The sequence below is a fragment of the Neomonachus schauinslandi genome, chromosome 16, assembly GCF_002201575.2.
Source record: "Neomonachus schauinslandi chromosome 16, ASM220157v2, whole genome shotgun sequence".
In the NCBI taxonomy this organism is placed as follows: domain Eukaryota; kingdom Metazoa; phylum Chordata; class Mammalia; order Carnivora; family Phocidae; genus Neomonachus; species Neomonachus schauinslandi.
The window spans coordinates 15,767,869-15,782,998 of NC_058418.1; the positions used below are offsets into that span (position 1 = coordinate 15,767,869).

Consider the following 15,130-nt stretch of genomic DNA (forward strand, 5'->3'; position numbering starts at 1 on the left):
AATATTTTTTTAAAAATTAGAAATAGAATTATCATATGACTCAGTAATTCCACTACTGGGTATTTACCCAGAGAATACTAATTTAAAAAGATATATGCACCCCTACGTTTACTGCAGCATTATTTACAATAGCCAAATTATGGAAATGTCCAATGATAGATAAGGAAGATGTGGTGTGTGTATACACACACACACACACAATCGAATATTACTCAGCCATAAAAAAAAGAATGAAATCTTGACATTTGCAACAACATGGATAGATCTAGAGGGTATAAAGCTAAGTGAAATAAGTCAGTCAGAGAAAGACAAATACCATATGATTTCACTCATATGTGAAATTTAAGAAACAAAACAAATGAACAAAAGGGACAAACCAAAAAACAGCTTCTTAACTACAGAGAACAAACAGATGGTTACCAGAGGGGAGGTGGGTGAAGGGTTGGGTGAAATAGTTGAAAGGGATTAAGAGCACACTTATCTTGAGAGCACTGAATAATGTAGAGAATTGATGAATCACTATATTGTACACGTGAAACTAATTAACACTGAATGTTAATTATACCAGAATTAATTTTTTTTAAAGAAATGCAGGAAACCCTGCCATTTGCAACAACATAGATGGACATTGAGGGCATTATGCTAAATGGAATAAGTCAGAGAAAGAAACTGTATAATCTCACTTGTATGTGGAAATCTTAAAAAAATCAAAAAATTAAAAAACTGAACTCGAGATACAGAGAATAGATTGGTGTTTCCAGATGTGGGAAGCTGGGAAGGCAAAATGGGTGACAGTGGTCAAAAGGTATAAACTTCCAGTTATAAAATGAATAACTCCTAGGGATGTAATATATAGCATGTTGACTATAGTTAATAACTTTGTTGTAAACACTATTTGAAAGTTGCTAAGAGAGTAGATCTTAAAAGTTCTCATCACAAGAAAAAAAAATTTATTAACTATGTGTGGTGATGGGGACGCCTGGGTGGCTTAGTCAGTTAAGTGTCTGCCTTTGGCGCAGGTCATGATCCCAGGGTCCTGGGATCGAGACCTGCATCAGGCTCCCTGATCAGTGGGGAGCCTGCTTCTCCCTCTGCCTGCTACTTCGCTGCTTGTGCTCTCTCTCTGGCAAATAAATAAAATCTTTAAAAAAAAAGCTGTGTGGTGATGGATGTTAACTAAATTTATGAGATCATTTCACAAAATATATATATATTGAATTATGTTGTACACCTGAAACTAATGTTATATGTCAATTATGTCTCAGTGAAAAAATGATAATAAGAGCTATGGAGAAAAATTAAATAGGACAAGGGTGATAGGAAGTACACTGGTTGAGATGCTATTCTATACAGGGTGGTCAAGGATGGCTTTTCCAATTTGGTGATGTCTGAGTTAAGTCTTGAAGAAAAGTGAAGGAGTAAGTGATGCCAATATCAGGAGTAAGAAAATTCCAGGCAGGGGAATCATCAAACTCATACGCAGAGGGGTCAGAATTAAGTTACAAAAAAATTTACAGAAGATAGAGTCAGGTTAACAGAGAGCCAGATCACACAGGGCTATATAAACAACTGTAGAGACTTTGGTTTTTATTCTGAGATGGGAAACCACAGAAAGCTTTAAGTCAAGAAGTGACATAATCTGACCCACATTTTGGAAGAATCACCCTGGCTATTGTGTTAAGAAATAATTTTAGGCAGGCAATGGAGGAAGTAGAGACCAGTTAATAGGCTACTGCACAAATCAAATGAGAGAAGACTGTGGCCTAGATGTGGATCAGCTGAACTTTTACATGCAAAGGCTTCCAATATCTGAACTGCCCTTTCACCTGGGCATAGGTATTAGTCACAATGTTGAAAATGCATATGCTCTATCTCAAACACAGTTTCAATTAACTGCATAAAATGCCCGTATAGCAGGAATTACTTAAAATTTCCTTATTTATGAAACTCGTTTTGGCTATTATTATCTCAAAGATTGTCCTACGGTGTTGTTTTTAAATCCATCCATCTTTTTTGTAATCCTTAGTATCATTACAGTCTCTTTCCCTTTAGAAGTCAATGATGGACGTGGATTCCAGGTTGAGTACCCCAATGAGGACCATTTGAGCACTTAATTCAAAACAGACCTGGAAACTGGTCCAAGTGTTTACTCACAGATTACCGGGTAAATCCTGGTCTTATTGGTATAGAACTCTTTGATCAAGCCCCCAATCTCATTTATACTTCAAAAATACTGCCAAAGTGAAAGATCTTATCACTTACTTGGACTGAGACTAACCAACACCATCCCATAAATTGCATGGCTTTCGGTACCAGGACTGTGGTGTGTGACGTTACATACAAGGTAATCTTATTTCCAACAATTCTGTTAGGATAAAGGCTCTTGTATTTGCCTCACTAGACCAGCAGAGATCTTAGCAGAGATCTGGCACACAGAAGAAACTGCCCAATTAATACTAAGAGGGAGGGGATAGATTAAAAAATTGAGTCTTTGGACTCAATCCAAATGGGAAGTACTATGGACAAGGTTTGTTGAATGGGCTTTTGGTAGTCAGGAACTGTCAGGAGAGGGAAAAAATTATGCTCTGAGAAACAAGAACTATTTCAGGGAAGAAAGAAAAAAACCCCAAAGCACCTTGATCTTGGCCTCTAGATGTTCAATAATCGTTCTTTACTCTTCCTCTTAGCAATAGAAACTGCAGAAAGAGAAAAGAAATTGATGAGACACTGGCTTTTCTTGGAATTCCAGTTGACCAGGTTGGAACATACACTTTAGGGACTCCGGTCGCTCACTGTCCCCACACACATACAAAGGAAAGTCAGGGAAGCCTAATGTAGTTACAGGAAAGGGCCAGAATCTGTCATGAACTCACAGATGTCTCCTGGATAGAGTGGTGAGTAACACCCTCCACCCCATGTGCAAACATGGTGCTGTACCAGGTCACTCGCTTACATATAATCCCACACCTTGGGGACACACAAAGTCAGAATCACACAGCCTCCCCACACCCACATACCCATTGCCCCACAGCCAATCACAATCACACACACACACACATCCCCCAAGGGGGTCACACTAGTCACACCTGCACAGTCACAGACTCACACACACACACACACACACACACGATGCCGCACACGTTCCCAAAATCACACACACTCCCTCACCGCGGGACACAGTCCCAACTGCACAATCACCGGCCCTCTACATCCCTGTGCACGATGGTGCAGTCATGCAGTCACAATCACATACCCATTCTGGGAACACGCACAGTCCCAAGCACCCTACTCCATCACCCAGAGTCATCACCACATACAGTCACAATCACACACCACGACGACACGCGGTAACAATCACAATTAGTCTCTCTCCCCCTCCCATCCCCTCTCCCTCCCTCCTCTCTCTCTCTTATTCTAGCTCTCTGTCTCTGTCACACACACACACACACACACACACACTCACTCACTCACTCACTCTCTCTCTTCTCTTCAGCCCGCTCCGGACACGAAATGCTCCTACCTGAACTCCTCACCCTAGTCCTTCCCTAGTTCCGGTCTGGCCCAAACTGGCCAAGTTGCACCGGACTCCAAAGGCCCCGCAGCGGCTAACTCGGAGAAGCCAACGGTCCCGCCATCCCGCAAAGCGGCCGAAATCCTGAGGAATGTAGCGTGCGCCTGCGAGTCCCCTGGAAAATGCAGTCCGGAAGCGGGCAGCAGGCCTCCAGATTCCTCTCAGCGCGCGAGCTGGGCTCGTGCTCATCTACAGCTTCTCCGCGCCAAACAACCGCGAGGCCCGACGCCGAGCGGCTGGTAAGCGGAGCAGGTCGGCGGGATGCACCCGCCAGGCCTTCAGCCGCCTCACCCGTAGGCACTAGACGAGACGCCGCGTTCTCGGCGGACGCAGCCTCGAGCCGCAGCGTCTGTGGGAAATGTAGTCCAGGCCAGAAAAGCAGCCACTCAGGCCAGAATGCGAGCGGACACCTGGTCCTGGCCGCCGGAATCGGACCGGCGGCGCCCGGGAGATTTCTGGAGGTTCTAGTTCGCCTTCTGCATGCAAAGGGATGACATTTCATCTTCGTCGGTGAGTGCAAGCCTCGGTCGCTCAGCGCTGAGGGTGAGTGAAGGTGGGACGTAGTCGTCTCTTTCGGGACCTAGTGGAGGCGGCGACCGGGAAAGAATCACGGTCTTGCAGGGGGAAGTGGGGACGCGCCCGAGGGACGCCCTCAGGTGAAGAAGGCGGCGGGGCAGAGGTGAGTCCGGAGATGCTGTGTTGCGACCGCAGGGTGTGACTGGGTGTTGTGTATATATGAATATGGGTCACCTATTTGGGAGAGCAGGATCGTATCTGTTTATCACCAGTTAACCCCTAAGCCTCCTCCGTAAAATGGTAAGGAGGCATCTTTCTGGAGCATCAGTTTTCTTTGAAGGTTGACAGGAGGAAAAAGTAACCTATGACATGATAGACAACATAAAATGGGTTTTTATGTTAAAATAGACATGTTTAGTATGGATTAAAATGCTAATTTAACATGCTTTTAAAGCAAGAAAGAAGGTTGCAAAATAATTGTTATGAAATGCTTGATTTTATCAGTTGAGACCCTCAAGTTTAGAAACATACTTTCTTATGTACATTTAATGAAACTACTAAAATATTTAGGTTTAACTCTACCACCTCTTTGTTTTCTGTTTATTCCACCTGTTCACGATCTTAACCTTTTCAGAATACAGGTTCTTTTGCAGTTCTTCAATTTGTGTTTACCTGATGTTTCCTCATCATTTATACATTTTTTTAAAGATTTTTTTTTTTTTTTTTTGAGAAAGAGAGCCTGCAAGTGTGTGGAAGGAGAGGGAGAGAGAATCTCTCTTTTTTTTTTTTTTTTTGACAGAGAGACACAGGGTCCTTTTTGTGAATTGTACAGGGACCTCTTTATTTTGAAGAATCATGACCTATATTTCTAGAAAGCTTATATTTGTTCTCTTAAAGTTTCTTCCATTCAGTTTGCTCCTCTCTCTCTTGAACTCCTTTTATCTGGGTATTGAAATTCCTAATTTTATCTGTTATCCTTCTCATCTTTTACTACCTTTTTTAAACTTTTTTTTCCTACAACTGAGTGATTTCCACAACACTATTTCCCATATCTGCTATTAAATTTTTACTATAGCTATCTTTTTTTTAATTTCAAGAGCAGTTTTTAGGGGCACCTGGGTGGCTCAGTCAGTTAAGCGTCTGCCTTTGGCTCAGGTCGTGATTCCAGGGTCCTGGGATCGAGTCCCACGTTGGGCTCCCTGCTCAGTGGAGAGCCTGCTTCTCCCTCTCTCTGCTGCTCCCCCTGCTTGTGCTCTCTCTCTGTCAAATAAATAAATGAAATCTTAAAAAAAAAAGAATAAACTTTTTAAAAAGAGCAGTTTTTATAGTACCTGTTATTTGTTTCCTTAAAATAATATCTTATCTCTCTGTGGTATTGTGGGGGGGGGGGGGTTGGTGGGTTGTTTCTGTTTTTTTGTCTTTTTCTGTTCCTTACATGTATCCATTTCCTTGGAAATTTTTTTTCATTGTTTTCATTTGTCTTTCGTATTACTAGGTTTACATTAACATTACTAGGTTTTCCCTAATGTACAGATTAATAGCTGTCCTTTCATCTTTTCTTAATGCACTAAAAAGATGACTGTAATATCTATATATAATGAGGACTTGTCAACTTGCGAGCTTCTTTATAGAACTATTGGTCAAGAATTCAGACATTTCGGGACACCTGGGTGGCTCAGTCGGTTAAGCGGCTGCCTTCGGCCCAGGTCATGATCCCAGGGTCCTGGGATCGAGTCCCACATCGGGCTCCTTGCTCAGCAGGGAACCTGCTTCTCCCTCTCTCTCCCTCTGCTTGTGCTCTGTCAAATAAATAAAATCTTTAAAAAAAAAAAAAAAAAGAATTCAGACATTTCTGGGGCGCCTGGGTGGCTCAGTTGTTAAGCGTCTGCCTTCAACTCGGGTCATGATCCCGGGGTCCTGGGATCGAGCCCCGCGTCAGGCTCCCTGCTCAGCGGGAAGCCTGCTTCCAGACAGGGACAGGTCCCTCAGCAGGGAGCCTGGACAAAATCTTAAAAAAAAAAAGAATTCAGACATTTTTTTTGTCAGTCTCAAAATGTTAGTATTACAGGTTTTCTCCTGAGCTGTTCCATTTCTCCAGAGAAGAGTCTTCTCATCTCTTTTTTTTCTAAAGATTTTATTTATTTATTTGACAGAGAGAGACACAATGAGAGAGGGAACACAAGCAGGGGGAGTGGGAGAGGGACAAGCAGGCTCCCCACCGAGCAGGGAGCCTGACGCGGGGCCCGATCCCCGGACCCCGGGACCATGACCCGAGCTGAAGGCAGACGCTTAAGGACTGAGCCACCCAGGCGCCCCTTCTCATCTCTTGAATACCAGAATTTTGGAGGTCCAACAGTAATGAGGACCCACCATTTATTTAATCCCCCTGATTTGAGGTGCCTGAAAATGGCTCAGTCAGTTAAGCGTCCAACTCTTGATTTCGGTTCAGGTCATGATCTCAGGGTCATGAGCTAGAGCCCCACCTGAGTGGCTCAGTGGGTTAAGCATCTGCCTTTGGCTCAGGTTATGATCCCAGGGTCCTGGGATGAAGTCCTGCATCAGGCTTCCTGCTCAGTGGAGAGTCTACTTCTCCCTCTCCCTCTACCCCTAACCCCTGCTGTGCTCTCTCTACCTCTCTCTCTCATATAAATAATCATAAGACTTATGATTCTCTTCCTCTGCCTCTCTTCCTCTGCCCCTCCCCCCACTTCCATGTACTCTCTCTTAAAAAAAAAAAAATCCCCCTGATTTCAGTTTGGTGCCTTTCCCTGCCATCTGCTTTTCCTTTTTTTTTCTTAAAATTTTTTATCTATTTATTTGAGAGTTGAAAGCTTAATTTAGACTCAACATATTATGAAGGAATCCATGTAATAAAGAAATGCTATGAATATTGTAAGTATATTATAACTCATCCTATTTTGCAGTAACCCCTGCTAATTGAAATCTGTATTAACAGGGATTCATAAATAAAGCTCATTAAACACCTGAGAATACACTGTGGAGAGAAGCCCTATGAACTTTCTCCATGTGAGGGCTTATATTCACACTCATCTTATTAGTCACTAGAGAAATAACGCAGCAAAGGAAACCTGTACATGTAAGGCTATTGGAAAACCTTTAGCCAGTTACTCAAACTGAAGGAATATGAGAAAATTCAAACTGTGGAAAAACTCAATGACTGTAACAAGTTTGGAGAACTGTTTTGCCAGAAGCACAACTTCATAGAACATGAGAAAATTTAAACCTTATGAATGTGAAAAAGCTTCCATTCAGATGTCAAACCTCATAAGTCACCAGCAAATTCCTTTTGGAAAGAAATCTTATTCATGTAAGAAATAAGCCACAAACCAAATATCACTGACCATGAGAAAATCCATATGGAAGAGAAACCCTTTGAATGTAATGAATGTGGAAAAGACCTCAGAAGCAATACCTCACCAAGCATCACACTGCTCACTCTGGAGAGAAATCCTACAAATGTAAGGAATGTGGAAAATCCTTCGATCAGATAGAAAATCTCATTACCCATCAGAAAATTCATATTAGTGAGAAACCATTTGGATGTAATTACTGTGAGAATGCTTTTATTCAGAAGTCAAGCCTCATTGAACACCAGAAAATGCATACTGGAGAAAAATCCTATACATGTAAAGAATGTGGGAAAACCTTCAGCAGGAAATCAATTCTCACAAAGCATGAGAAAATTCATATTGGAGAAAAACCTTTTAAATGTAATGAATGTGGAACAGCTGTAGCCAGAAGCAATATCTCATTAAACATCACAACATTCATACAGGAGAGAAACCCTTTGAGTGTAATAAATGTGGAAAATCCTTCTCTCAAATTATATCACTTTTTGTACAGGTGAGAATTCACACAGGTGTTAAGTCTTATGATTATGAGGTATGTGGGAAAGCCTTCTCACAAAGCTCATCTCTTACTGTACATACGAGAAGTCATACAGATGAGAAACCCTATGGATGTAATCAGTGCGGGAAAGCTTTCTGTTAATTCTCAGCTCTTGCTTTACATGTGAGAACACATACAGGTGAGAAGCCTTATCAGTGTAGAGATTGTGGGAAAGCATTCAGCCAGAAGTCACACCACGTTAGGCATCAGAAAATTCATACTCATTAAAGATAATATTAATGCCTTGATAGCAAAGCCTTCAGTAGGAACTTACACCTCCTACACATCAGAGAATTCATCATGGGGTAAAACATTATGAATGTAGGAAAGCCTTTAGCAGGAGCTCAAAATATGAGATATCAGAACATTCTTATGAGCAGAAACATTAATATAATGAAAATCCTGAGTCCAACAAAATTTTCAGTAAACATCATAGTTAATGCTGAACCTTTGGAAACATTCCCATTAAAGTCAGAGACAAGACATGGATGCCTGATATCACAAGTCAGTATAATCCTAGAGACCAGAGCCAATGCAATAAAATGAAGAAGTATAAGGATTGAAAAGGAATACATATTTTCAGATGATATAATTTTTATATAGTTATGATTATTAAAACTTTGTGATATGCATTAATAGATATTAGGTTAATAGAATGGAATATGAAGCCTACATACAGTTCAATTCTGTAAAGAAATTATGACCTAATTAAACAATGTTTTGGGTGATTATTGCCTTTCTCTGTAGAAAAAAAGATTCCTACCTCTTATCGTACATTGAAAAAAGAAAAATCCACCATGAAAAAAAAAATCTGAAACTTTAGGAAAATGACTTAGTAAACCTGAATAGATTTTCCTAAAGTATACCTCCAAACACCCCAAAATTTCTTTTTTTAGTATTATGCCTTAGAAAAACTCCAATACAATACAGAGAGATGTGTACCATAATGCAGTGTGATTTCTGGCAGCAAAAACTATTAGCATGATTTCTAGCAGCCAAATATTGGGGGTGGAAGGAATTGGAAATGCCTGTCATTAGGTAAAAGGTTGAATAAAATGTGTTATATTTATATGATAGAATAATGTACAGCAATTTACTGCAACAAACCATATCTATATGGATTAATAAGGATGATCTAAAAACCATGATCTTGAGTGAAAAACAAATCAAAGGGCAGATGATGCACATAATATAATAATATCTCTAACTGGAATAAAACAACATTAGATTGTATATTGGTTATGGGTATAGATATGTATGGAAAGGTATAAAAAAGGATTGGATGATTGTATGCTAAATTCGTGATGGTGATTGCCTTTGGGGACAAGGAAGAAGAATGGGATGGGGTGATGGTTACAGAGATTTTGGCTTCACATCTAAATATGTATGTTATTTAAAGACTACAAAGAAACATAAAATATTTTACTTCTACATGGTGGTAATACACATATTTGTCTTGCTATTTTTTGTGTTTGTGAAGTTCTTCATAGTTGAAAAGGTGGATTTATATTACCAATAGAAATAACGTTAACAGTGGTCTCCATTTCCAATCAGATTACTAAAGGTGTATTTTTTGAGAAGTTTTTGTAAGCTGTTAGGTCTATTGAACATCACAAACCATAAGCTATGAAAGAACTTTGGGGGGGCGCCTGGGTGGCTCAGTCAGTTAAGCATCTGCCTTCGGCTCGGTTCATGATCCCAGGGTCCTGGGATTGAGCCCCACTGCATTGGCTCCACGCCCAGTAGGGAGTCTGCTTGTCTCTCCTACCCTTCCCCTGCTCGTGCTCTCTCTCTCTCAAATAAATAAATCTTTTTTTAAGTAAATAAGTAAATACCAGTCGTTATTAAGTAATCCTGTCTTTCAGCTGTGTGTTGGCCTTGATACATATGCAGCTTCCTGCTCTGTCATAGAAAGAAAGCAGACCTCTCAGGCCACCTCCACCACACAACACTTTCCCAGGAACTTCTTTAGTCAGGCACCTCTTCCTTCCTCACTCCTCACACTTAATTGTGTGAGAAGGAGTTTACCACCACGTACTGCCATGCCCTGGTGTGGCCACAGGAGTTCAGCCAAGCACTGGAGAGTGCAGTAAGAGTGGCAGAGGGGCTCTGTTCAAGAAATCCAGAGAGTCTGCAGCTGCCCCTCAAAGACCATTCCACACATTCATTTTCTAATTAGTCATACGTCAAAGGGGAGCAGAGGGACAGATGGATGGACTAGCATTCACACAAGCTGTGGTTGAAAGAATTCTGATTTTCCAAAACTGGTCTAACAGGGTGGTAGATGTGGTGATGTTAGTTGGGGTGGAAGAAGATTCATACCGTGTATTTGTTTAGTGACCCCAAAGATTTTAAATTATATTATCATTTGTATTTAATGACCATTAAATGCTCAGAAACTGATTAAGGTACCATGTTTTGATTCACAGTTTTTACGCCAAACCATTTCTTTGTTGTGTTTTGTTCTCTAAAAAATTCTAAGATTTACCCAACTCTGATTATATTTGTATTTCTCATGCCTATGTTTTAAAATTTGTATCCATGGGTTTTCTTTTGTCCCTTTCTTCTGAATCCTGGAAGAACTTTGTCTTTGACATCAGTGATATGATTTTTGAAGTGTCAATTTTTTTTTAAAGATTTTATTTATCCACTTGACAGAGAGAGCGAGCACAAGCAGGCAGAGTGGCAGGCAGAGGGAGAGGGAGAAGCAGGCTCCCCGCTGAGCAGAGACCCTGATGCGGGGCCAGGATCCTGGGATCATGACCTGAGCCAAAGGCAGACACTCAACCAACTGAGCCACCCAGGTGCCTCTGAAGTGTCAATTTTTTAAAAAATTGAGTTATAGCTCTTAGCTGCTAATACCAATGCTTCTTATAGTGGTGAAGTTTTGGTAGTTACTCAAAATTGTTAGATTCAGTTATATGCAGTTTTGTTTTTTGGTAGGGGAGAAAAATGTTTTTCTAATAGAATGTATTTCTGAAAACTTCTAATTGCTTACTATGTAAAATTACTCAACTAATTTATTAAAAATGAAATCAGAGGGGCACCTGGGTGGCTCAGTTGGTTAAGTGTCTGACACTTGATTTTGGCTTAGATCATGATCTCAGGGACATGAGATCAAGCCCTGTGTTGCTACACTCAGCATGGAGTCTGCTTGAAATGCTGTCTCCCCTCTCTTTTTGCCCCTCCCCCCACTCACGTGCTCATTCTCTCTAAATAAATAAAATACAAATAAAAAATTTTAACAATACTCTCTATATATTAATTCATTGGATCCTTATGATGCAAGTATTATCATAATTCACAATTTTCCAGATAAGGAAACTGAGGCAAGTTGTCCAAGGTAAGCTAGCAAATGATAGAGCTAGAAATCAAACCCCAGCAGCCTGGTTCTTACTCACTATGCTTTATTTCTTCTCACGCAAGACCCTAGACGAGACTTTCATGAATTAGAAAAATCAATAAATGGATACTTAAAAAAATGAGTGAATAAATGAATACATGGATTGCTGAATCAAAATTAACTCATGGAAAAAAAAGAATAAGCCACTGGACAGTAAGAAAAATGATCAGAAGTGTTTTTATTTCTTTTAAGGATTTTATTTATTTATTTATTTATTTGAGAGAGAGAGAGAGAGAAACAGCATGAGAGGGGAGAGGGTCAGAGGGAGAAGCAGGCTCTCCACTGAGCCGGAAGCCCGACGTGGGACTCGATCCCAGGACTCCGGGATCATGACCTGAGTCAAAGGCAGTCGTTTAACCAACTGAGGCACCCAGGCGCCCCAGAAGTGGTTTTTTTTTTGGTTTTTTGTGGTTTTTTTGAGCTTTTATATTTGAGTTTATTCTTCATTTAACTTTTTTTTTTTAAAGATTTTATTTATTTATTTGACAGAGAGAGACACAGCAAGAGAGGGAACACAAGCAGGGGGAGTGGGAGAGGGAGAAGCAGGCTCCCCACAGAGCAGGGAGCCCGATGCGGGACTCGATCCCAGGACCGTGGGATCATGACCTGAGCTGAAGGCAGTCGCTCAACCAACTGAGCCACCCAGGCGCCCCTTCATTTAACTTTTAAAACACTACTATAGTTGAATATTAAAACAAAAACAATAGCAAGTAGTGAGCTATGATTACAGTCCTTCACTCATTCACTACTGCATATAAAATGCCAGCAGTGTTATTCACTGGCCCCATTAAGAGGTCTGACACTGAACACCACCCCTGGAATGATGTTCATCATCCTCATAGGCTTCCCCATTGTAATGGCGCCATCTTTCCTGATTTGGATCAAAGTCCACCAGTTCTACCTGGTCCATTTCATCAGTCTCTTCTACTTCCTTCCTCTCAGGTAGGAGTTTTTCCAGCAAAGAGAGTTTATCAGGAGAGAGAAAGCCATTCTCAGCAAAGTTTACCTTAAATTCAATGATTAGGCGACCCTTCTCATATGGTCTACAATAAATTGGCATGCCTTCATTTAGCACACACTTGATATCTCCATGCTTGACAATTTGACCTGGGTGAGAGGTGATGATGATGGTTCGGTTGTCAAGAGTAGATATTGGCTTTTGAAAGCCGCACAGTGCTTCAACCAGCTGTATGTCCATACACATGAAAAGGTCTTCTCCTCGCCGAGTAAAAACAGCGTGGTCCTTCTGATCTAAAACAATGATAATATCTCCTGGTTCCAGTCCTGGTTCTTGGCCTCCTTCACCATGGAATGTTATCTTCTGGCCATCCTTCATGCCTTTGTCAATATGAACTTCTAGAATCTTCTTCTCTCGAACTATCTTCCTCCCATTGCAGCTTTTACATCTATCTTTGGGACTGATCCGTTCCCCATGGCCCTGGCACTCCATGCACACAGACTGAATTTGCTGAACCATTCCAGGTCCTATCTGATGAATTCTTATTTGCATTCCAGTACCTCGGCAATTGGGACAACATTCGACTGCTCCTTTCTTACCACCTCAGCCTTCACATTTATCGCAAATCACATTCTTTTGCAGAGCTAGTTTTCGTGTTGCACCATTATATAAATCTTCTAAGGTTACTGAGAGCTGATGCACAACATTTTTACCTCTCCTTTCTCTCTGCATCCTTCCTCCTCCTCCAAAAAACATATCAAAGATGTCCATGGGGGAGCCAAAACCACCACCAGCTCCACCTTCTTTAATTGCCTGTTCTCCTCCTTTGTCATATAATTCCCTTTTCTTTGCATCAGAGAGTACTTCGTAAGCTTGAGAAATCTGTTTAAACTTGTCTCCTTCATTTGGATTCTTATCAAGGTGATACTTCAAGGCCAGTTTCCTGTAGGCCTTTTTCAATTCCTCTTGGGTGGCATTGGGTTTGACCCCCAAAACATCATAGTAAGTGGTTTCTTTTACCATTTTCTACAGCCGGTGAGAGGGCAGAGGCCGGTGTCGGGGAGCAGGAAGGAGCGCGTTGCTGGGCGCAGCTCGGGCAGCTGCCGCTCCTCCGCGTCTCACCGAGCGTTCTGGAAAGTTCCCCAGAAGTGTTTTTAAAAAGTAGGTATTTGAGAGGGATGAAAACACGTAAGTATAAATAAATGCAAAAGAGCAAATAAAAAAGAACAAGACCTTAAGGACTGGGAAAAGATGTCCATTGGGGAAGAACAAGGGCACCTCCCTTTTTGAAATGAGAGAGAAACAGGTAAGGGTAGCACAGAGAATAGTCATCGGGACACAGAGAGGACATGCTGAAAGATTTTATCGCCTCCCAATGTCCCAGGCCTTTCTCCATAGGCCATGGCCTTTGAGGAGAGCTTCCCACTAAAGATCTCAAGGTTGTTTCTGGGGCTTTCCCCCACCTGATCAACCCCTGCCTGGGCACAGTCCTTCTGTCACATCCAATCATCCAGGGCTCTTTCCCGTGTTCGCATAAGGAGATCACATCTGGCTTAGAAATGGAATATTCTCTTCACACACACAAACACACACACACAGAGAAGAAAAGAAGAGAAAAGAAATGGGACTTGACCAAGTTGTAGAGATTCCAGAATTCAAATCCAGTTGCTTAGAAATGAAGGAAGAGAGGCAATCCCAGATAGGATTTTAAAAGGTGGGGGGCAGGGAGGAAAGGTTTTCTGGAGATAGGATGAAATTGCCCAAAGGAGCCGCTCATTCCCAAACTTACAAAGCACAAACTACTCCCTTAAGAAAAGAGAAGGAAAAAAAAAAAAGAAAGAAAGAAAGAAAAGGGAAGAGAAATTCTTCTAGGCACATGAAAGACGACCCATAAAAGCACAAATAAGAAATTCCAGAAATATTTGGAGATGGATATGCTTACCCACTGAAATTGGGCTGCTATAGTTCTGTAACATCACATCTCTATACAAATCCTTCTGAGCAGAGTCCAGGCATTCCCACTCTTCCTAAGAAAAGTCTACAGCCATATATATCCCTGAACATCACCAATCTCTGGAAAAACAAATCCGTGTAGTACTAGTGAAATTGAAGGAAATATTTTAAAATGGAAGAATCAGAACTGTAAAAGGACACTGAGGAGAAAGGGTGAAAGGCTGGAGCTAGAAGTTTGTGTTATAATATAGCACAGTAAGATAATTAGAGTACATGCATGTTGCTTAAGCATGGTAGGACTTTTCCATTATCCTTATATACCTGGAAGTGAACAAAATCTATGTAGAGATTAAAAAAACAAAAAACAGGGGCACCTAGGTGGCTCCATCAGTTAAGTGCATGGCTCTTGATTTTGGTTCAAGTCATGATCTCAGGGTCATGAGACTAGGTCCCACGTCAGGCTCCACGTGGAGTCTGCTTAAGATTCTCTCTCTCCCTCTCCCCCTCACCCTCTCCCCACCCCACTCCACTCCCACTTGTGCACCTGCTCTCTCTCTAAAAAAAAACAAAAACAAAAACAAAAAACAATGTTTATGAAATACAAAGCAAACTATAGGCTTGGTAATAAACAAATTATAAAAAAAAAAACAACACATGAATTCCTCATCTCCCATGAAGAACTAAACAAGAAAAAGGAGGGGCGCCTGGGTGGCTCAGTTGGTTAAGCGACTGCCTTCAGCTCAGGTCATGATCCTGGAGTCCCGGGATCGAGTCCCGCATCGGGCTCCCTGCTCGGCAGGGAGTCTGCTTCTCTCTCTGA

The 15,130-nt window shown here is 41.3% G+C and overlaps 2 protein-coding genes across 2 annotated transcripts in view; one reads left to right on the forward strand and one right to left on the reverse strand.

The window, feature by feature from the left end:
- Positions 1–15,130, forward strand: part of LOC110590097 (zinc finger protein 567) — a 156,349-nt gene that overhangs the window by 63,648 nt on the left and 77,571 nt on the right. Inside the window, 3 exon segments of the mRNA XM_021700812.2 lie at positions 7,470–7,513; positions 7,516–7,842; positions 7,845–8,217. Of these exon segments, the coding sequence (XP_021556487.2) occupies positions 7,470–7,513; positions 7,516–7,842; positions 7,845–8,217 (744 nt within the window).
- LOC110590141 (dnaJ homolog subfamily A member 1-like) lies at positions 12,062–13,380 on the reverse strand. The gene is made up of 2 exons (XM_044922204.1): positions 13,071–13,380; positions 12,062–12,506 (listed from the first exon to the last, which is right to left on the reverse strand). Exons 1-2 carry the CDS (start codon positions 13,378–13,380, stop codon positions 12,187–12,189), a joined length of 630 nt encoding a protein of 209 aa, XP_044778139.1. The 3' UTR covers positions 12,062–12,186.